The 22,513-nt window shown below is 37.8% G+C and overlaps 1 protein-coding gene across 1 annotated transcript; it reads left to right on the top strand.

The window, feature by feature from the left end:
- The first annotated feature begins 294 nt into the window (after positions 1-294).
- On the top strand, positions 295-20,909 carry LOC121518350 (ubiquitin carboxyl-terminal hydrolase 2-like). The gene is made up of 12 exons (XM_041800598.1): positions 295-704; positions 11,763-11,810; positions 11,905-12,028; positions 15,057-15,168; positions 15,290-15,400; positions 15,811-15,875; positions 15,984-16,087; positions 16,197-16,277; positions 16,376-16,454; positions 18,819-18,926; positions 19,046-19,166; positions 20,033-20,909. The coding sequence occupies exons 1-12, from the start codon at positions 546-548 to the stop codon at positions 20,136-20,138; spliced, it is 1,218 nt and encodes a 405-aa protein (XP_041656532.1). The 5' UTR covers positions 295-545; the 3' UTR covers positions 20,139-20,909.
- Positions 20,910-22,513: the final 1,604 nt, after the last annotated feature.

Below are 22,513 nucleotides of genomic sequence, written 5' to 3'. Positions count from 1 at the left end.
TCCTAACTTTTGTGCCCTTTTGGTTTCCTTTGGTGCTAGCATGACTACATACAGATAAACAGCCAAACTGAGTCAAGTCCTGTCCAGGATGTTTATATGTAGGTTTAAAAAATTATTAGCATTAGTTTTTCGATGCCTTTCTCTAACTTTAATTGGGTATAATTATTGACAGTGGTAGGCTATTTGTACTTTTAGTAGTTTTCCACCAATGCTCTCTCACGCTGTTGCTGTCGTCACACTGGGAGAGCACCGATGTCAGTTTTTCCTACGGCCCTTGAAGACATCGCCATTCTCCTCAGGTTGGGAGGGAGGGAGCGTTTACAGCACGCAGCAAAACTCCGACACACACCACCTCTGTGTTACTCCTGAACACACAGAGGTTTAGTACAGGTGTGACAGAAGACTCAGTCCACCAACTCGACAGTCCACCGATTAATTAGACCCTAACCCTGGACCTGATCCTCGAGTTACAGCCAGCTGATTTTGTCCAGCTGCATTGTGTGACGCGACCATCCTGGTGTCGGTCAACATTCAACAGCTCCAACATGCCTACTCTGCGACACTCATACACGGTGACAACACCGGAGGAACCAGCGGCCCATCAACCCACGGACAAGAGCGACCAGCGGCGGAAGAGTCCTCCGTCCTTGTCCCGGTCCAAGCTGGTGTCCACATTCATGGGTCTCATTATCAACCAGGCCAAGGTGAGTGCCTAACAACCTCTGTCTCAACTTTCCTCTAGCACCCCGTCGTCCTCAGACCCTTGGGTTATGGTAACTTTTTGAAAGGATGCTATTTTCTCTGAGTTTTTAAAGTTCATACGCAGATACTGTCAGCAGGGGCGTCATTGCAAGTTTGACTTTTGGGGGGCTCAGCCCTTACATGGAGTCCCCCCACCCCCATCCCATCCTCAGGAAACAGAGAAAAATATTTTAATAGCACTAAAGCTGTAAAAGTAAAATGATTTACCTTTGTTTGTTTATGTAGGCTGTATTAACAGTAACAATATAATGTGTTCACAATAAGAAGAAATTAATAAAGGCCTAAAGAAAATTATGTAACAGCCCAAAGCAGTGGAAACTGGTGTACCTTGAGGCAAGTCTGGGTGGGCCATGGAAATCTGTGCTACTGTGCATTGTTACGACTAAAGAGACTGTAACACATATTCAAGAGGCTATTTTGCATGGATATGGCATACCTCGAGATTAGAGCTTCATTTTATGTGTGCTTTTGGACAAAAAGATTGAAAACCACTGGCTTAAAGAACACTGCTTAGGAAGAAGAAGTGTTTAGTTATTAACATGATTGGGCAGTTGGATTTAATTCACATTAAAAGCCTTAATAAAATACAAGAAATCCAGGTTTTTGAATTGGAAATAGCCCCCCTATTAATTTATAATCATTTCCACTAGAGATGTACCGATTGTAAAATTCAAGGCTTATGCTAAACGCTGATATTTTTTCATTATTTTGTTTGGTGTAACATTCACAATGCTGGTATTTTCTCTCATGTTTAACCATGAAAACAAATTGGAGTTTTTTTCTTCCATGTAATAATAAATCACTGCACTAAATCAGCAGTTAGGGGTGCTAAATCTCAGTGTTAAATTACGACAGATAAGCATCTGCTAATGATGTTTGTTCATGGGCTGATGGTTGACGTTGCTCAAATCGGCTGATATCAGCCGATATGGATGTCTAGCAGATGCATCTGTGCATCTCTTATTTCTATGATGCATTGCAATGCAAGTTTGCAATGACAGATGTAGTGACAGATCTAGGGGTGCGCAACATTATTAGCATGTATCGGTATTGGTAGATATTAGATACTTTCTTTGTTTATCCTCATGTCTAAAATTTAAGTGGGTTTTATGCACTGAGGTTTCAGGTCTGAACTTTATTGTATATCAGGATCCACTAAAATGAAATTACAAATATCAGCATATCTGATATCAACAAAAATCTAATATTTACATTTCTAAACAGAACTGTATCGATTATAGCACACTGACGCTGCTTGTTTTTGCTGTGGCTTAAGACAAATGTATCGACATTGATTTCTAACCTTCTAAATGCTAAAAAGTTTGTCCATATGTATCTGACTACTTATCTTCTTTCATAACAAATGTGCAGAAATATGGAAAAGTAAGGATGCTACCTATGGTGATGCATCATTGCATCAGATCAAATTGCAGTGAATTATTGAAAGGAGAATTATAATCAGACCAAAGAGGATGCACGGCCCCAACAGATTTTTGTTCAAGCATGTATATAAGTCTTGTTTAGGCCTACTGTTTGCACATGAAGACGTAAAAGTTACCTGACTGTAATATTTTTGCACAAACATCTCTGCAGAACTATGCATAGTTATTCTAATGAAAAAAAATATGGGAACTCTGGAGCAGAGAAAAGTGGTCTTAGCAGAAGAACTGTTGTTCCTTTGAGTCAAATGCTTTTAAGAACAAGTTTAATATGTTTAAGACAGATTATTTAGAAATTAAAAACTATTTATGAGCACAAATGATCTCTTAGGTCAATTCCTCTCATCTTTTTCAACTCTAACACCTCCTTAAAGACCATGAAAAGCTTCATAGAGGTCTAAATCTGACCTTTAGGCCCTTATCGCCCTCTTACTGTCCTGTAAGGACGCTGGGAGAAACCAGACAGAAGCTCAGAGAAAGGGAGTGAAGCACAGAGTCTGCCTGCATGAGAGCAACAATTTGAGTGAGTTACGTAACAGGATGGAGAGCGCTGCTGATAAGGAATGTGTCCAGACTGTCACCTTATCATCTGCACAGAACATTTTGTTAACTCACAGCTGCCCACAGCCCGCAGCACATACAGTATTTGTGTCCATGTGGGTTTGATGTGTTTACGTCAGTGTGAAAGTATTATCCGGCTACACTCCAGGGCCACACTTGAACTCTTTGTCCTTGTTAATGCTGTAGGGATATTTTTAGACTCTACAGAGGATCTGGATTCTAGATGGTATGCATACTTGTGTTAATAATGGATACAGAGTCACCAATTGTGCTAATGTTTCTGATTTTATTAGCTTTTCATGTTGTTTCTAAAACTATTTTGCAACTTTGGCATGGCTTACCAGCATCTGGAGTATTTCCACTGAGATAACTGTTTCCTTTGATTTACATGTAGTCAATCAATTACAGCACTAAATCTTAGCAAAGAGTCTAGACTGTTCTTTTACTGGTGTTTAAGGACACTTGCTGATTATAGCATGAAAAACTTCCATTAGACAGGCAGAAAGCATGAGAAAAGTTGGACTAATGTAGAATGCTTACATAATTGGTAACATCAGATCGAAATGTAAGTTTTGGGCTGCAGTTGACAATTTTTATTCCTTTATCTAATTTTCCAGTTCTGTTAATGACTCTGGAAATGGTTTAGGTCAGGGATGGGCAACTTTGGTACTGAGAAGGCCGCAGTAATTTTAGTGTCAATGCCAAAAGGCCAAATTGTTAAATATTGTTGGATATTTTCAGTTTAACCCATGTGACTGCAAAATAGTTAAATGAAAGGAAGACTATGGTGCTTCCCTGGTAGATTAGGCCAACATTTATGTTTTTAAACTCAAGTGCAAATGGAAATTGCTTATTAGATGAGATATACATGGAATTAATTCAATTTCAAGCTGTATTTTCAGTGCAGGAGACATAATATTTGGTATTTTACTTGCTTATTTTTTTAGAAGTGCAGTTAGTGATGCATATACAAAATTTAACACATAAAGTTGCAGCCAATTGAATCACTAAAAAGATAAAAGAAATAACTAAATAAGAAATAATACATACAAATAATAATAATAATAATAATAATAATAATAATAATAATAATAATACATAATTTAGATAGATGTAAAAAATGAAAAATAAAATTAAAGAAAAATAAAATACTTTAAAATTTAATAAATTTAAGGTAGATTAATGTATAAAAACACATAAATCAAAATGAAAAAGTTAAGAAAATGTATTTAAATAAATAAAAATAACAAATAAAAGTCCAGTATAATAAAATTTAAAAATGAAACAAAAACAAATTTAATGATCACATTTTAAAATTTTAATGAAAAAAAATTTATAATCTCAAACACTTAAAAATAAAGTAAAAATGAATTTAAAACCATCAATAAAATCAAAATTTAAAATAACAAACAAAAAAGAAATAAAAATGCAAAAGAATTTCTGTGGTAAATAAATTAAATTTATTTTTAATTGAAATCAAAAAAACTAAAAATTAATTTACTCAAAACAAATGAATAAGAAATTAGAAAATAAAAGAAAATACAAATTAGATTAAAAAGATGGAATATATGTTTTTTAACCGAAATAAAATAGTAATAATAATAAAAAAAAAATGTTTTAAGTAAATCAAATCCCAATAGAATAACCCTATAATCAGTAGTAAGAAATGTTCCTTTATTCATGTTTTCATGGCAGGTTTTACTCTTTTCTTAAGGTTTAATGAGGTGGAGGCCCGCATGTGGCCCCGGGCCGCCAGTTGCCCAACCCGGGCTTAGGTCAATAAAATTTTAGAAAATGGCACAAAATCCCTCTTATAAATGTCCAGCCCTTGCCTGTTCAGTCATGCCAACTGTCTAATATGCTAAAACATTTTGATTAGCTTCACATAAGACTGAGGAAATCAGAAAATCCTCACATTTGAGATGCTGGAGCGGGAAATAAAGACTTTTGTTGGCTGAAAAATTGCCTAAACCTTAAGTAGTTGCAGCTCTGTCTATCTGAACCCATTAATGTGTCAACAAATGTTTGTGACCAAAACCCTGCAGAATTAAGACAGTTCAACCAGCTGCAGTTGTCGTGGACTGTACATTTTAGCAAACAAGCATGCCATACTAAAGCAGAGCAAAAGAAGTGTTATCTTTTAAACCTTCAGCATGTAAGCACATCTTTTTTGTCATTTCTAAGCTTGCTTACACTTATGAAAAGATCAATAATAGAAAGAGAAGAGTTCAAAGTGAAGATAATTTAAAGATAAACTCAATACTTTTACACTCTCTGCATAAAAAGTATTTTTTTCACTGGAGTATTTAGAGTTGCAGAAAAGCACCAACACTTCCTCTGGATTGTTGTTTTCAATCCCTCTCCAGGCCCTGCAGCTTTGCAGCAGAGATTCATGTTGATATTGTTAGGAAGGGAGTGGCATATCTGGCAGCGTGTGCATGCAGGAGTGTTGTTTCCCTCGTCACATTACACGGCCTTGACCAGGCATGCATAGCCGATCGAGGACGTTCGGTTCTCTGACTTCTCTGAAGTCAGGCCAACCTGTGGAGAGCGTTCTTGTTTCGGAGCACAAAGATCACCTGAACGCATCACCAACTCTGGTTTTTGGACGGGTCTTTAAAATCACAAGCCGCCTACTGAGCGTGCCTGGCCCTGCTGGTCAGTATTCACAGCAGTGCAGCAGATTGAGACTCGCACCATATGGTCACCTTCAAAGACTGCGGAGAAGATAAGAAACAGGAAGGGAGTGTGGGGAGTAATATTTCAGCCAAGAGGGCAGTCAGTAGTAAAAAATTACAGTAATATTTTCAGAATGAAGAAGGTGACTAAACCCTCCCGCTGAAAGTCTTAGATAACATTACATTAGAATATGCTAACATGTTCATATTTACTTAAGCGACTGCAGACTTCCCTGAAATACAGGTAGCTGATGTTGCTGCTCAGTTTACAGTTTGTGTGCGTACATATGCAGCACCTCAGGCGTCAGAAAACGCACTGAAGTGTGACGGGCCTGACTTACTCCAAGTCATCAAGTTACACTGTTACCATGTTCCCTCGATAGGTCACAAGGTGATGTGTCACCTGTACATACTCACATACCAGCATTGCTACAGATGGAAAATAACAAAGTATCTGTCAGTTCATCAGAATTATTTAGCTTGTTTAAGGATGGCTGTTTACAAGAGAAATTAGGATTGACTTTTTCCTGCTTCGTTTTAACTGTGCACAGTGAAATGTCTCTGTAACAGAAGAGGTGGAAAGTTTAGGATGGCAGTGTTTATTTTTTAAATTTATAAACCTGCTCCTTAGAAGGGCCTGAAACTCAACTGCAATTTCCATCCATGTCTGCAGTGTTGCATCCAGACTTCACATTCAGGAGCAAAAAAAACCCTATTTTCTTTTAGTTTCCAAAGCATACCTCCATCAGTCACTGGTGAATATACAGCAAAGTTATAGTCAGAGTTGTTCCACTGTGCTTCAATCTGAACAGAGTAGAATGACCCAAACAGGAAGTCGAGACAAGAGAACACACATTACATTTAGTCTATTTTCAAAATAAAGAATAGAATAGTCTTTATTGCCATTGTGCAGGTAGAACGACCCTGAATGCAAACCTTATAGTAATTAAGGAATTTTTAAAAATCCTAACTGTAAAACTACAAAAATGGTGCTGAGTAGTTGTATGTAAAATCTCTTTAAAAGGTGCTGAAACCAGATTAAAAAGTGCTTAAACACCCTGTTCAGACTGTCATATCTCTATCTGTCATATGTCATATCTCTCATATATCCCATCACAAAATCAAAATAGGTCAAAGAGGAATCAAGTAAACAGCAAATCAGCTTCAGACAGGCGAAGTAACATGCTATTTAAATATTTTCTCTATTCCCACATGATCTCATGATCTGGTGTTGGCTTCTCTGGTCTGTGCTCCGTTTAGGACATGGAAAAGGCCTAATGGTAACGCGTGCCCCATGTATGCGGGTGGCCCAGGTTCAAGTCAGGCCTGTGGCGTCTTTCCTGCATGTCTCTGCCTCACTCTCTATCCCCTGACCTACTCTAGGAATATAAAAAAAATATATCTCAAAAAATATTTGTAAAAAGAAACTGACCCAGTGGGATCTGATAACCAAAACTAATTCAACAAGAACCTTAGAAAACTGTATTTTTTGTTCAGACTTGTTCTTCAGTGAAGTTATATGAATATAAATTAGATTCCTTCCTAAAAATTGATGGGATGCTTTTCAGAACCTTCGATCTAATCTACTTTATGTACCGCCTCTGGTTAGAAACATGTTTTTATTATTTATGGTCATAAATCATTAGTTAACAGTTTTAAATTATTTATATCATAAATCATTAGTAGAGCACAAAGTTCTCTGTTTATTACTGTCATGCCTCGGTCATATAGACCCGCATAATTAAGATTTAATGGCGTTATGCTTATCAGGTTGCGCAACAAGATTTACAAGACCGTATCAAGAATTTAAGACCTTTTAACTGTAGAACAGAGTTCTTCAAGTTATATCATCTTTTTTTTTTTTTCCAAAAAAAAAAATTTATATTTGTTAGACTTTTGTAAGCTTTATTGAGTTTGTTGGCGCCATTCACTTTATTTGTGTAGATTGAGTTTCATATCGCTAATGTTACTGTTTAGAAGGTTTGGTTATTAATGCTTTTGTTTTGATAGATTCTGTCATTTTGGCACCAAGTGGCATATATATTATGGGCTGGTAGGACAGGATGGGTGGAAGGTGAATGGTGTTTTTTTACCTGCAAGGAATAAGCTAGAAGAATGCTAATTTTTTAAAAAGAAACTTTTGTGAAGGAACCACAAGTTTCATTCAGCTCTATTTAATATTTAACATCTATTAATAATAGTATTGAAGCTCTGAGAGGACACACCTCCATACATTTTATTTTACCCAGGATAAGAACCCTTAAACAGTTGTTTTACAAGCATATAAATGTTGACACAAGCCCCAACATGAAGCATATTCCAGAAAAGAAATGGTTGAGGGAAAGGAAGAACTGGTTTTCATGACAGGAGACACAAGCTGCACCTGCAGGCCGGTCAGCTGGGCCTCAGACTTTGTTCACTCTGGGCAGCGTTGCTTTGAGTGCTGAGCCCAGTCTTCGGTTGAGTTTTTTTTAACGAGTAGTTCTATTCAAGATCGCAGGTGTGGTCGGCCCGTGCCTTCTCATCCTCTCAGCAGCAGCAGCCATCTACCTGAGTCTTGTGAAGTCATTTAACAGGTGACGGCGACTGCTTTGTGTGCACCTCAGGCAAAGTACATTTAAGACTATCAGACAACACAGGGATGTTTCCACACAGCTTAAACCCAGTGTATATTTCCAACATGAAAACAGGTCCAAAACTATTTACAAAACAGAGAAGAAAAGAAGAGGAACCTTACAGTGACTATTGCTACTAACACAAGTAAATTTCAGGGTTTTTTTTGAGATCTCAAAACATCTTTCATTAACGGAAAACCAGCTTTTTTCTGCTATGATAATTAGATAAATAAGTTAAGATCTAGAAGACTACTGAAATACATTTGCATCAATAAGAAAGGGTGGTAAATATGAATATACAGTATTGTGCAGAATTTTTTGGTGTGCTTTGGCTAAAAAATGAGTTGTGTGATGCCGAGTTAGGCATACTGCCGGGGGTGAAAAGGTTGACCCCCATGACCCCAGACCGAGATTGTGGCCCATTGGCTCTGGTGGTGAATCCTTAGCGTCCTACATGCCCAAAACTTATGCACATGACTGTATGTCCTCTTTGGACTTCTGTACTGTTGGTTCCTTTTCATCATTTTTAGTTCAAGATCCATTTAAATTCAGCTCAAATGTAGTTAAAAATGTGTTATATATTGGCAGAATGAGTAAAGTAGTTCTCATAAATGTTTCCCAACATCTTAAAAATTGAAATGCAAAATCTGATTTGATCAGACTGCTTAAAAAAGGCGTAATCTTTCAAATTTCACCCATTCCATTGCAAACACATTCCCTGTACATCCCTGTTCATATGACTGAGCAAGTTTAAATGTTTCTGCACACATTGCTCTTTATACACTGATTAAACTGCAGATGTTTCTGATAGCGCTGTTATTTCTCAGTCATACATCAGCAGTATTTATCTACAACCCCTCTATCAGCACATGTTCGGTGGCTGTCGGCATGTGCATCAGTTTAACTTGGAGATGATTAACGCCGCACCACCAGAGGCACCGGATACAACTCAAACTCAACTATCTGATCCTGGCCTCAGGCTCTGATGTGAAACTCTTCTCAAAAACAACCTGACGCCATGTTGTTTCCTCAGATTCTCAGTAGAGCTTTTCTGTTCGCCCTGCATCACATGCCGCCGTGATGTCACGTGTGATTCGGAGCTCGTCGGCGCAGACAGAGGTCAGGACACACAGTGGTGTTTCATTAAAGCATGTGCTAAATGGCGGCTGATATCTGGAGCACAGTGCTGCACTGATGCTGCCAGCAATGTGACAGTCAGATGGTATGCGCTGAGTGAATGCCACTCGGTCATGCAGGCTTTTTCACACTTGAGGAATGTAGCAGGGCTGCTGTCAGACTGTAGTTTCATCATACTGGGGCCATGTGCAAGGTGATCTCTGAGACTACACAGTACGCTATTTAGAAGAAAAATACCTGAAGCTTCCTGCATTATAATTATATAAACACGTGCTGCATGTGCCTTTAGCATCAGTTTATCACTGAATATTCATCTGGAATATTTACATTACTAAGGTGACAAACAAGAAGGCATCAGCCTCTATAGATTAAAATACGCTTTTATTACTCATGTGTAACTCACAATTATCTGTATAGCCCTTATCAAACTGAACATTATAAAGAATTAACATGCCAAGTTCAAAAAAGCAACTTAAGATGCACAATGAACAGATGAATAATGTAAAATAATAGCTGAATAAAATGAGCAGTAACTAAATAAATAAAGCCCCATGCATTAGTACTCCAACTCAAGGTCATCTTAGATCTATTATTAGTGCATATAATGTAACAGAAAAGGCCCACACGGGACCCAAAAGTTATTATGTTACTGCTAACCTAGATAACCAAAATAATGAACACATGGAAGGAGACCTCATAAGCAAACGTGTGTTTGCAGCCGTGGACTGGACAAACGCAAATGTCTATCCTGTTTGACAGGCTTATTTTGTAGCGACGTTCTCTCACACAACCAGCCATACTAAAGATTTTATTTGAAGGAGAGAAGACCATGATTTCATATTAGCTCATCCAGTCATTAGCAAGAAAGTGGATTTATAAGCAAATATGTTCTTGTAGCTACAGACAGCTTCAAAGAAGAGGCATGTCTGCCATTGGTTGACTGGGAACTCCTTTTAGACGCTTTGAAATTGTCATTTTGAGCATCACCATATTGTTTTGTTTGAAAATAAAATTCACTACATTTGTAGAACAATGGATAAAAGGTTTTCCTGGTTGACAGATCACCTTGGTGGACATGCCCTAAATTGGGGGCTCTCAAACTTTTCAGCCCATGACCGCCAAAATAAAGGTGCCAGAGACCGGGGACCCCCAATGCACCTGAAGGTGGTAGAAGCATAGTACAACACAGCCATGCACATTCAAGAATAGTCTTACATTACATCAAATTGATTTCAGCATAAAACTCATCAAGTGACCATGATTTTATTTTGCATTTTACTAATTTTATGCATACATTTTTAAAGAATTGGGTAAAATGTACAGTTTGAAAACTTTTTAAAACGTTCCTTGCTTTTTTTTTTTTTTATTGCTTGTGTTTGTTGAATAATATCAACGATGAGGAACCGAAAATTAATCACACATTAAATCGCAAGTATGATAATGGTAAAAAATTTAAAAAGAAAGAAAAGGCAATTAAATTTTTGCAATTTGTTCAGCCCTAGTCCTCCAGACCCACACGCTGAGAACCCCTGCCTTAAAGCATACACTGCCTTATGGTCAGAGAGTATGAGCCAAAAAGTGTAGATGATTTTGTACTGATTCAGACTTTGAACTAGTGATTGAGACCATAAAGTCATTTGGAAAATGTTTATAGAGGTTATAAATTTGCATTTTTTTGTCATGGACTTGCAATCTTGCTTTATTTTATTATCCAGCGGAGTCATCCCCTGCTGGCCTTCAGAAATAGTATTGGGTTTCACTTGTTTTTTTTCTGATTTGGGTTCTAAATTGATACTTCTCAAAAGCTTTTGAAACAATGTCTGAATCAACCTTTTTAATGAAAAAAAGTGTTTTAAAGTCTGCGACTGAATAAAGGCTGTCTCTGTATTGTAAATATTTCAGAAATAAAATGGAGCATACGAGTAAAGGAAACAAGTGTAACTTTTTCACGTGATGTATTTTGTGCTTTTTCTTTGGAGCGGCGAGGTGGTAAGGTACCGAAATGAAGCACTGAAATCTGTGCAGTAGGTATCAGATGTGTTGGTACTGCTGCTATGTTGATACTGGATTTTGATAATTATCCCTATTCAGAAAGCATGCAACTATTAGGTACTTGAGCATTGGCTTGACTTTGAAACCATGTCTACTTATGATATACAGCCTAGGATAGAAACTTGTAGTAACTCTATTAACGACCCACTAATGGCATGTTTTTAGCAAACAAGCTAAGTTTATTTTAATGCTTTTAAATTAGTTCAACCGTTTCATATTATTGGGGTCAAAATATCATCAACCTCAGATTTTTAGCACTTTGATCAAGTTTGAAATATGTTTACATGCAATTTTTTGGCTTTTTGTAGCTATAAAGTGGCTCAAAAAGGTGTTTTTGGTTTAGAGATATGCAAGAGATGAGATATTGAACACAAGATTTTTTGCATTGTGGCAATAAACCAAAAAGAATCCTTAAATCTACATACTGTGCTATTAGCTGTATTGCTGTTTATCTGTTGGGTCTTCAATACTTTTGTGTTATTTCCCAACTAAACTCCAATTTCTTTCTGTTTGTACAGAACAAGAGCCCTCAGGGCCTGGTGGGACTCAGGAACCTCGGCAACACAGTGAGTTTAACTTTTCACTTTGCACAACAGCTTTGACCTTAGAAGGCACTGACCAGGTCTGGTTGTCTAATATTTTTTGTTTTTCTGTACCCAGTGTTTCATGAACTCCATCCTTCAGTGTCTGAGTAACACTCCTGAGCTGAGAGATTACTGCCTGAGAAACATCCACCGCACAGACCTCAACAACAACAGCAGGACAAATGCCGCTCTCATGGAAGGTAGGCCGAGACTCTGACCTGTTAAACAACAAGTGAGCAGCTTTATGAGGAACATTATAGCTCTTGTAAGTGTGCTGACTCACTTTATGGCCCAGCAGTAGGTCACGTATTGTCGGTCAAATGTGCCGCCTTATGCTGTGCTGCGCTAATTATCTGTACGAGCTCTGACGACTGGCTTACTTTCTGAAATAATCCCAGCTAGTCTAATCAGGAACACAATTAAAATGTTCAGCTCAGTTCAGTTTGTGCTGCACGCCCTGTGTTTAGAGGGAGTGTTTGCACAGCATGTTCACTCTGGTAATCTCCCAATTAAAATACAATCCCACCTAGGCGTGTTAAATACTAGATTTTTAAAATTTTGACACAGTTCTAGTAAAAATCAACTGATATGGACACCTGTCCAGATACCACAGCAACAATAATAGAAGTCCAAGGCACCCAATATTGGATCATTTCCTGGATTTACCATAAAATCAGGCAAAGTCTTGCAGTCTCTCTAATTTGCACAAATGCATCAGCAATGTTTGGGTACAATTTAGCGTTCCATCTTCACTTGCAGGAACTTCAGGTAAAAATATGACTAAATTCTGAAGTAGGGCTGAACAATTAATTTAATTTTAATAGCAATCACAACTTTGGCCTTCCCAGAGTCGTAGAAATGGAATTGAGAGCAATCCTTTAAATTTAAAATGTTATTGATATCATAAATGTGTTGGATCATTGCTGGGTGATGTTTGCGGAATTGTAAGAGGAAGATGTGGGCAAAAAGAAAGCCCGGTCAGGTTGTTGGCTCAGTCCGGCCCTGGTGACAGATGAGTAGCAGGATAAATGTTTTTAAATAAACTTTAAACAATACAAAAGTCCTTAAAATTAATAGATAACCATGATTGATAACCGTGATCATCACATTGGCCAAAACCATGCAGCCCTGATCTGAAGGTCTTTTTAAGTGTTGCTCCCAGTGTCCCACACTGTTACGTGAATCATCAAAGTATGGAGCTTGTATCATTTAAAAGATAAAACCCGAAAACAAGGGCAACGATGTAAGCATTGACAGTTGCATTATGTCTCCAAAGAGTCAAAACGTTGCCAGACTGAACGTCTGTAGTCTCAGGTATCTCAGCCACATTCAACAAAGGTGAGGACAAAATGCCTCATTAGTTCATGGAACTGAACCAGAATTTCTCCGTGACTTTCTTGACACATGTAAATGTCAGTACGTCACTGTCAAAACATCTGGACCAGTCCCATCACATGAGTCAATGTAATAATTATTATTGCTGAAGTGATGTGTGTTTGAAATCTCTGGAAAAAAAGGTGACTACAGGTATACGGATCATAAGTAAGAAATATTTCATCACATTTAGAGATCACGAGAGCACCAACACCCAAAACTAGTAATACAGGTTAGCTAGGAAAGAACTTTGACCATAAAAGTACATCCTGCTCTTCATTAAGCTCAGTTTAAAGATTATGGTTCATACAGGTGCTTAAACAGGCCTGAATGATTTTGAAAAAAAGACCATGTGAGCTGTTGTGTTGAAGGAAATTATCATTTTTAATAGGAAAAACTTTTTCCAAAATATGAAGTAGTATTTTTTTGCCAACTATGCTAGAAAAATGGCACATAAATGTTTGCATAATGAGTAGAGCAATAGTTCTCAGCTGGTCGGGCAGAAGTTGCAACCCAGGTTTTTTGAAAGTGTTCAACCACTTAAATTTATTTAATGAAAGTTGCATTTTGGACCCAAAATGGGGGAAAAAAACATATTGAATAAAGAAACAGGGCTAAGGATGAACATGCATTTATATTGTTATTTATTTATTTTTTTTAATTTTCTTATTGGTGAGAAATAACAAGACAGATAAGTGATATTCAAGTGGTACATGAGGGACAGTGAGAGATGAAGGTGGGAGGAAAATAAAAAAAAAAATACATAAATAAAATAAAAATGTGTATCCATTAATATATATTCATAATATTAGAATATAATAATAAAAATTTATATATAATAATAATAAAAATGAATAATAATATAAAAATAAAAAAAAAAATACAAGGAACACATTGTTAAGACAGCAATATTGACTATTGGAGGCCTATAGCAAAGATTTTCAGAAGGAGAACTGTTGTGACATTAGAGTGTTATGGTCATTAGTATGGGGAGTTTTATGCAGAAAAAAATAATCATGATAATAATAGTAATAATGATAAACAAAATTAATAATGAAATTATAAACAGACAAAAAAATAACAGATAGAATTAAACATTTAAAAAAATGGACAAAATTAAACACAGAAAAACAGAAAGTGCAAGTACCTTCTTGTTTTCTTCATTTTCGAGAGACAGCCTAGAAAATTTGGTAACTTCTCGAAGACTTTATTATGTTGGGAACAGCAGCTGTGATATCCAAAAAAAGGAGATAAAAAAGCAGAAATGTCAAGACAAAACTGACATTTCCAAACCTGAGAAATACACATTTGAATTTACTGTACATCCACTTAAGCATTCTGTATATAGACATTTTGCCACATTTTTATCTCATGGCACATTCATGACCACTAGAAAGAGCTTCAGGACCCAAAAGTGGGTCCTGAAGCTGAGAACCACTGGTGTAGAGCATAAAATCTCTGCTGCAGGTTAAAGAAATATTGCACCCTCTGCAAATTGAAAATTTTAATCGTACATGTTGTGATTTAATCTAATTTTGATTAATTGCCAGCCCTAGTCCTCATCCTGATCCAGATGCTGTTTTGATGCATGCCATACCACTCTTTCTCTTTCCATACTCCATACTTCCATACTTACTTACCTCTCAACAGCTTCCCAGTCAAATCAAGAAAAAAATCCCCAAAATTAACTAAAAAGCCAAGATTATATTTGTGACTTTTCAGATTTGGGAGTGAAGGAGTTTTAGAAAGAGGCATACTTTAATTTCAAAAGTCATTTTTCTCACAAATTACGTGTGTTTTTTTTAAGTCATATGGCCTAATCTTCTATAATTTTCCCCTTTTTTGCTGTTTCAGAGTTTGCAAAGCTGACTCACAGTCTTTGGACGTCTGAGAACAACGAGGCCATCAGCCCGTCTGATTTCAGGAACCAGATCCAAAGATATGCCCCCAAATTTGTGGGCTGCAAGTGCGTCTTTCCTCCACCTTTTAATGGCATTTTTTAAATTGAAAATTTTATTTCAGAAACATGGAAATAGGTGGTACAATGTGAGTAAAAATTAGTTAACAGTCATTCCTTTTCTCCACAGTCAGCAGGACGCCCAGGAGTTTCTCCGCTTCTTATTGGATGGTCTCCACAATGAAGTGAACAGAGTGACAGTCCGCCCTAAGGTGTCTGTCGAGGACTTTGACCATCTTTGGTAAGTCAGCGTTTAACACGCAGGCACACACCTCCGCATCTCACCTCTGCTCCCAATAAGTCACTCATAACGTGCCCTGTCACTGACACCTCTCACTGCCAAAGAAAACACGCTGCTGCACGCCTGACTGCATCTAAAATGCCCTTTGAGCTGGAAACAGGCAGTGTAATTACTTATAATTACCATGCAATTAATTTGATTCATTCTGTACAAAATGTGTGTCCAATTATGAATTGCATGGGATTTTTTCAAAGCAGCTTCAACCTCAAACCTAAATAATCAAACTTTTGTCCCTAAGCTGTCTAAAAATAAAGAAAGTAGACTAATAAAGAAGTGCAGTAATGAAAATGGTTTTGGGAGTGAGACAAACACTGGTTTGACCTAGTTCTTTGTCTGTTTTTTATTCACAGTGATGAGGAAAAAGGAAAGAAAATGTGGAATATGTATCTGGAGAGAGAGGACAGCAAAGTTGTAGGTAAGAGATTTACTCTGATGTGCAGCATTTTGGCTTTTAACCAGAGTTGTCATCCCTGATCTCTTTTGCCTTGTATCATCAGTTGTTTCTCATGTTTCTTCCTATTAGATTTATTTGTCGGACAGCTGAAAAGCTCTGTGACCTGCACCGTCTGTGGCTTCCGCTCCACGGTGTTTGATCCGTTCTGGGACCTGTCCATTCCTGTAGCACAGGTACGATCAGAATCCTTACAGTCTCTGATCATATTTTAACCACATAAAAAGAAACTCTTCTGTCTTTATTTGCTGCTTTCTGATTTATGCTTGCTTTTTCTCTGTGCAGAAGAGCTCTGGTGAAGTGACTCTCAAAGACTGTCTGAGGCTCTTTACTAAAGAGGACGTGTTGGATGGAGAAGAGAGACCGGTGAGAAGCATCACATGACGCATCACACTTACTTTGCAATGATGATGTAGGGATTGAAAGCAGTGTCTTACTGCTCTTTCTCTTCCTCTTTCTTTCAGACATGCAACAAATGCAAAACCAGGAGGAAATGTACCAAAAGATTCAGCATACAGAAGTTCCCTCAGATCCTCGTGCTTCGTATCCTTTCCTGTCGATTTGCTTTTGTGAGGCTTTCTGCATGCAAATAACATGTAAGCATGAACTAAACTAGTTATAAGTCCTAAATGCATGGGCAGTTTGGAATAATTAGTACATTTTTACATACAAGGAATGTGACTTGGTGTCTGGTGCAAAACAGATAACATAGAAGAAGAATGAAGATTGAAATTGAAAATATGAAATATAATATAAACATGAAAAAAGTGTGTATAGAGGTGCAAAAACAGGTTGGCAATCATGTGATTCAAATGTCCGTTTGGAGTCAGGAAGTTGGGGACAGCTATTAGAAATGAATGGGAATGGAGGAAAGTTTGTTCTTAAATGGATCTCCACACTGAAATTATCATCCGAAAATTTCTACGAACATTGAGTATAATTCCTGCTCTACAAAACAGTGACTTTTTACCACGGTTTAACTGATTTGCCTGGCTTGGTGGTAATCAATATCACAAATTACTCAGTTCTGCAGACATCCCAGCATCATCTTTCCAGAAGAAAGGAAACTAGAGTCTTGAGGAGTCTTTTACTGAGCTAAGATGCTAGCTGAGCCCCTTTAACTTTTCAAAAAAGCAAATTTTGTCACAGACGTGCTTTATAATTGAAACGGTGATATGCTATTAACCAAATAAACCTTGTGGGGCGAGTGACCGAGTGATGAGTGAACGAGCCTGTTCAATGAAATGGCTCTTTTATGTTAGCCAAGGTAGCTAGCTCCTGTTTGAGTTCCAGTTTCCTTTCCGTCATGTTACGATGTCATTTAGCAGACTCTTCTATCCAAAGCAACATACATTTGAGGGCAGGAACAACACAAGCAAGATCTAGACGAGAAGAAACATCAGTAAGTGCCACAAAGTGCTTCAGGTCCATTTGGACTCAAGTGCTGCCATGCAGTGTTTAAGGCAAAGCACCTAAAATCTACGTTGTTTTTTGTTGTTGTTGTTGTTTTTTGTTTGTTTTTTTCATAATGAACACCAACAATGAATCAAGCAAAATGTGAGATCTCTCATCGCCATCCATTAGACTTCACAACATCTAATTACTAAGTACCAAGTGCTGAGTCATTCACAAAGAGCTGGGCAAAGAAATCCCAGAAGTAGAGTCATCCTTTGTCGTTATTTGGTCCACATTTAAAAAGCCAAACTGGTACCAAATCAAGAGCTGATTGGAAGCCAAACAACCAGCTTTACTGAGCTGAGCCCAATGATCCTGATCTCTTAAAAGACATGGATTTCCCGTCAGAACAAGTGAGAATGGAGGTTTGCTAGATGGACATCAGCTGAGGAAACACGGATAAGATTAGAGGTTAATAAGCTAAAACATGACAAAACTGGACTGAAACAAGCTGGATTGCTTTGAATATTTCACTTCTTTAGGGACACAGAAGTAACTTAAGAATGAAGAATTTTTATCTCTACATTTTGCACACTTGGCATAGATGTCCATGTCCAGGGTGAGAGGGGTGCAATCTTACCTGCATGCATGAGCATCCCAAGGGTGTACAGGTCATGGAGAGATGGTGGATTTCAGCCAGTCACCCTCTCTGCAAACTGGATGCTACACAGAGAGGGTGACTGGCTGCAGTCTAGTCCAGGTTGGTTGGTCATCTTACTCATTTACAGACTTTGTGATGCACATTTTACAAACTGCAAAAATACTTAAATCCATATGAAGAAACTTTTAGTATTAATATTATACTTGAGTGGATGTATGGACATGATATCAGCTTCACTTGATGCTGTGATGATGTTTACTGTTTATAGCAACAACAAATCCAAACCCTAACCCTAACCCTAACCTTTTGAGCCTCTTTAACCTCTTTTCTCTTATCTTATCAGTTTGTTTCTAGCACAATGCAGCTGTTTTCAGTAAAAAAGAACTGCTCTAAATTCTCCTCCCTGCACAATGTCTACACACTGTCTACACATTGTCTGTCTGCAGCTGTGGTAAACCATTGAAATTAAAAATAAGTCACATTTTTTAATTTTTAGCCCATTTCTGCATTCACTGAGTCACAAAATCATCACACAATTCAACTTTAGAACATCAAAAATGGCCCTAATAAAGGTAGTTACTACCTTGAGTCAGTTAGATAGTTGCAATTAAACTTCTATATATTTTTAGCTTTTTATTTCAGCGATTCAAAGTATTTTCTAACAAAATCTGTTAAATAGGTGTGGGGTGAAATTGTCTTTATCATTAATATATTTTCCAGTGAAAATCAGGGAATTAAAAGATAAAAGATTAATTTAAGAGATAGTTTTGAAATGTCCCTCAGGGACTAATTACAGTGTATGACAGATGTTTTGGACCAGTGTGGGCTCCTTGACTCATTTTTCCTCTCAGACTTGAAGCGATTCTCAGACTCCAACATCCGAACCACCAAGCTGTCCACTTACGTTAACTTCCCTCTCAAAGAGCTCGACCTGCGGGAGTTTTCCTCAGAGAGTAGTGGTGAGTACTTTCACAAGACAAGAAAGGAGAGGAGGATGATTGGTCCACTTTCAGTCCAAGGTCGACTGGATTTGATGACGGCGAACTGACAGTCTGTGTCTGTCTGTCCTCTCTTGCAGAGCGTCCTGTGTACAACCTGTACGCCGTGTCCAACCACTCGGGGAACGCCTTGGGAGGTCATTACACAGCGTACTGCAAGAACCAGGCACTTGGCGAGTGGTACAGCTACAATGACTCCAGGTATGTACTTGGATACAACAGTAAAATCTTAAGGTTTTCCGAAATTTTCAATATGTTTATACCATGTATTTTTATACACACACTTTCTTAATTGAACTCATTGGAACTTGCATCTGCTTGCAATTGGCCATAAAAAGTGAGAAAAAAGTCTAATTTCTACTAGTGAGTGGTTTAAAATTTTAGAAGGCACATTGCCTTCAATGTGTCTTTGTTTTCTACTGACCTGTATTTGTTTTTTTATTTTTTGCATATGCTTGTTGTGAATGTTTTGATAAATATCACTATGGTGTGTATTGATAGGAAAGGGGCATTTAATGTATCAGAAATCATCAAATTTGGGTGTTTATGACCAAAACATCTCTTGACCTTGTATCAATTGACATTTCATTTACTGTGCATTAAACCCGATTTATTTAAGCTATGTCTGGTGCACCAGGAAATCTCACTTGCTCTTCACTTTTGACCATTTTCAGCACAAAATATGGTATTAATTTATCAGCTCAGGTCTTAAAAAGTCTTAAATTTGGTTTTAAAAATTGTGTAAGAACCCTGTAAGAAGGTGGTGATGGGTGCTGATGCTAAACCAACTGAAACAGTCTTATTGTGCTATAAATCTTTGGTCTGAAGTGGGCTTAAAATTAAGTTGAACTCATTGAAACTGTCATAGGTATTTGCACCTTTTGTCACATTAAAAGTTAAGAGTAGGTGTATGCATGCATCCATTCGGGAATGTTTTTGACAATGGCTTTCCACCCATATTTAGTTAATAAAAAAATGTATAAAACCATAATTCCTGCTTATGAGCCTGCTTCCTCTTAGAAACAATCAGAGTAATAATCCCATTGTCTGCTGTCTGTCCCATGCAGGGTGTGCCCTGTGTCCTCCAGCCAGGTCCGCAGCAGCAACGCCTACGTCCTCTTCTACGAGCTGAGCCCCTCCTCGCACAGCAAACACCAGATATGTCGTCTGTAGATGATGCTGGACCTAACATGGACCTAACATGGAGACGAGATACTGCCTGCTGCAAGAGGAGAGAGCTCCACCTGGTGGGGAAAGTACTGCCATTACAGACTGAAATGAGGTGGAGCACATAGAAAAACACACTTTCTTCCTTTTGGTGTGTTTTTGGAGGGTTAGGGTGGATGTGGAGCACATTTGCACTGGGTGAACTGAATGACACTGAACATCGATACTTAAATTGTAAAAAAAAAAAAAAAAAAAAGTGTGTATAAAGTCAGCTCAAGGCACAGCTGTGACTCAATGTTTAGGAATTGCTTCTTTAAATGAACCAATTTTTTTGTTGTTTATTTTTTGCATCTGTGCCGAGACCTGAATCTATACGCTCTTATTTCTTTTGTTAATGCACTTTCACATGGACATTTGTGTGTGTGGACACAAAGGAAACTCCAGAAATCCCACACATATGTGAGATAGATTATTCTATTTAAAATGATGCTAATAGATGAAAGTGTGCACTGTAAATGTCATTTACCAAGGCCTTATGATTTCCTCGTCGAGGAGCAGAAATCCACCAATAGAGCGAGTTTATCGTGTGCCAGAGCTCCTTTTATTTTTGTACAGTATTTATGGACAGCACAGTGAATGTACCTGTACTGTGGTGAAGCCAAACAAACCAAAGCAGCTGTGTAAAAATGCTCAAACAATACTTCCTTCAGCAATAATGTTGCTGACTTTGCCTCGTAGTCAAGAGTGTATAAATGATTAAAAATCAATGTTAGCTTACACTGTGTTGCCTGTTTTATTCTTCTTATTTACTGTGTTTCTTGTCAAATCAGCAGAAGTCCAAGAGGATTCAAAGTATCTAAGCTTTCATACATTATTTACACTTCAGCTTAACATTTAAATTCAGAAATAAATAAACCAACATGGGTAAAACTCAAACTTCATTCTTCCTCCTTGGTTCTATGTTTCGGGTAACTCCTGAAAGAAAATACCATTCTATTGCAAAGATACTTCAATACATTAAACAGCCCTAAGCCATCTTAATCTGTCTGCTTTGTTTGAAGCTGTGCAGGATGAATGCAGTGTGTAAATCAGATGGAAAAATATGCAAATTGTGGGCTACAACTACTGTGATTTAGGCCTGAAAGGACAAAACTATGAGCAAAACACGTGGTTCTAAACCCCTAGAGAGCTGAGGGGAATAACACGTTAAGATAATAGTTTAAAATGAGTAACTCATTTTGCTTACAATACGTAATTTGATCCATGTTTACTTTAAAAGTTGTCTGGTGAGGCTTAAAGTTAGAGAGCTGGCCATTGGAGCTCATTGACAAATACTTCATGGCAAGCATCTTTAATACCAGGTAGCGCTCAATATTGTTTCTATGACCTGCTGCAAACGAGATGCACAGCCAGACACCAGCTTCTGGCAGCAATGGCCTCCAGTAATATTCTTGGGTCTGCATGCTGCAACCACCTTCTTCAAACTCCACCAGAGATTTTCTATAGGGTTCAAGTCAGGTGACTGTGATGTCCATTGTAGAATCTTCTAGGACTTCTTCTGCAACCAAGCCTTGGTGGAATTTGAGGTATGCTTAGGATGCATTATCATCATTTTCCTGTTGGAAAGTCCAGTGACCTCCAAGCTTCAGTTTCCTCACAGATGGTTTTCTTTAAGGATTTCCTGATACTTCAGTGAATCTATTTTGCCTTCCACATGCTGCAGGTTTCCAGTAGCAGCCCCAGAGCATAACCGAGCCTCCACCATGCTTAACTGTTAGCACAGTGTTCTTTTAAGTGTATGTCTTATTCTTCTTCCTCCAGACATACTGCTGATCCACTGTGCCAAAAATTTCCAGTTTTGTTTCATCGCTCCACAGAACAGAGTCCCAAAACCTCTCAGGCTTATTAATAAGATTTTGAGCGTATTGGAGCTGACTTTTCTTGAGCTTTTGGTTCAGTAGTGGTGTGCATCTTGGAGTTCTGACATGGAAGTGGTCTACGTTCAGTACGCGCATTGGTGTACACACTGAAACCTCAGTCCCTGTTGCCACCAAGTTTTGCTGGAGGTCTTTTGCAGTCCTTAGAGGATTTTTCACAACCTGCCTTCACCGATATCTGGTTGCAGCGATTAATAGCTTCTTTTTTCTGCCCCGTCCAGGTAGTGGAACCACTGATCCTGTAACTTTGAACTTGCAAACTGGGAAAATTCAGTGACTTCGCTATCTTTTTGTATCCTGTTCCTTGTTTGTGAAGGACACTGATCTCTTATCTTAACTTTTTGAATCACTCTTCTGACCTTGCCTTATTTCTAACATTTTTCTATTTCATATTTCTAACATGCAGTCAAACGTGACATTCACCAAATCCCTTGCACTTCAGGT

Source organism: Cheilinus undulatus, linkage group 12 (assembly GCF_018320785.1).
Source record: "Cheilinus undulatus linkage group 12, ASM1832078v1, whole genome shotgun sequence".
Taxonomy (NCBI): domain Eukaryota; kingdom Metazoa; phylum Chordata; class Actinopteri; order Labriformes; family Labridae; genus Cheilinus; species Cheilinus undulatus.
Note: the sequence above shows the minus strand (reverse complement) of the source record. Positions and strands in the feature narration are given on the sequence as shown.

Coding starts and splice junctions, on each gene's coding strand:
- LOC121518350 (XM_041800598.1), top strand. CDS start 546: ATGCCTACTCTGCGACACTCATACACGGTGACAACACCGGAGGAACCA. Junction 15,401..15,810: donor GAGGACTTTGACCATCTTTG/GTAAGTCAGCGT, acceptor TTTTATTCACAG/TGATGAGGAAAAAGGAAAGA. Junction 18,927..19,045: donor GTTTTCCTCAGAGAGTAGTG/GTGAGTACTTTC, acceptor CCTCTCTTGCAG/AGCGTCCTGTGTACAACCTG.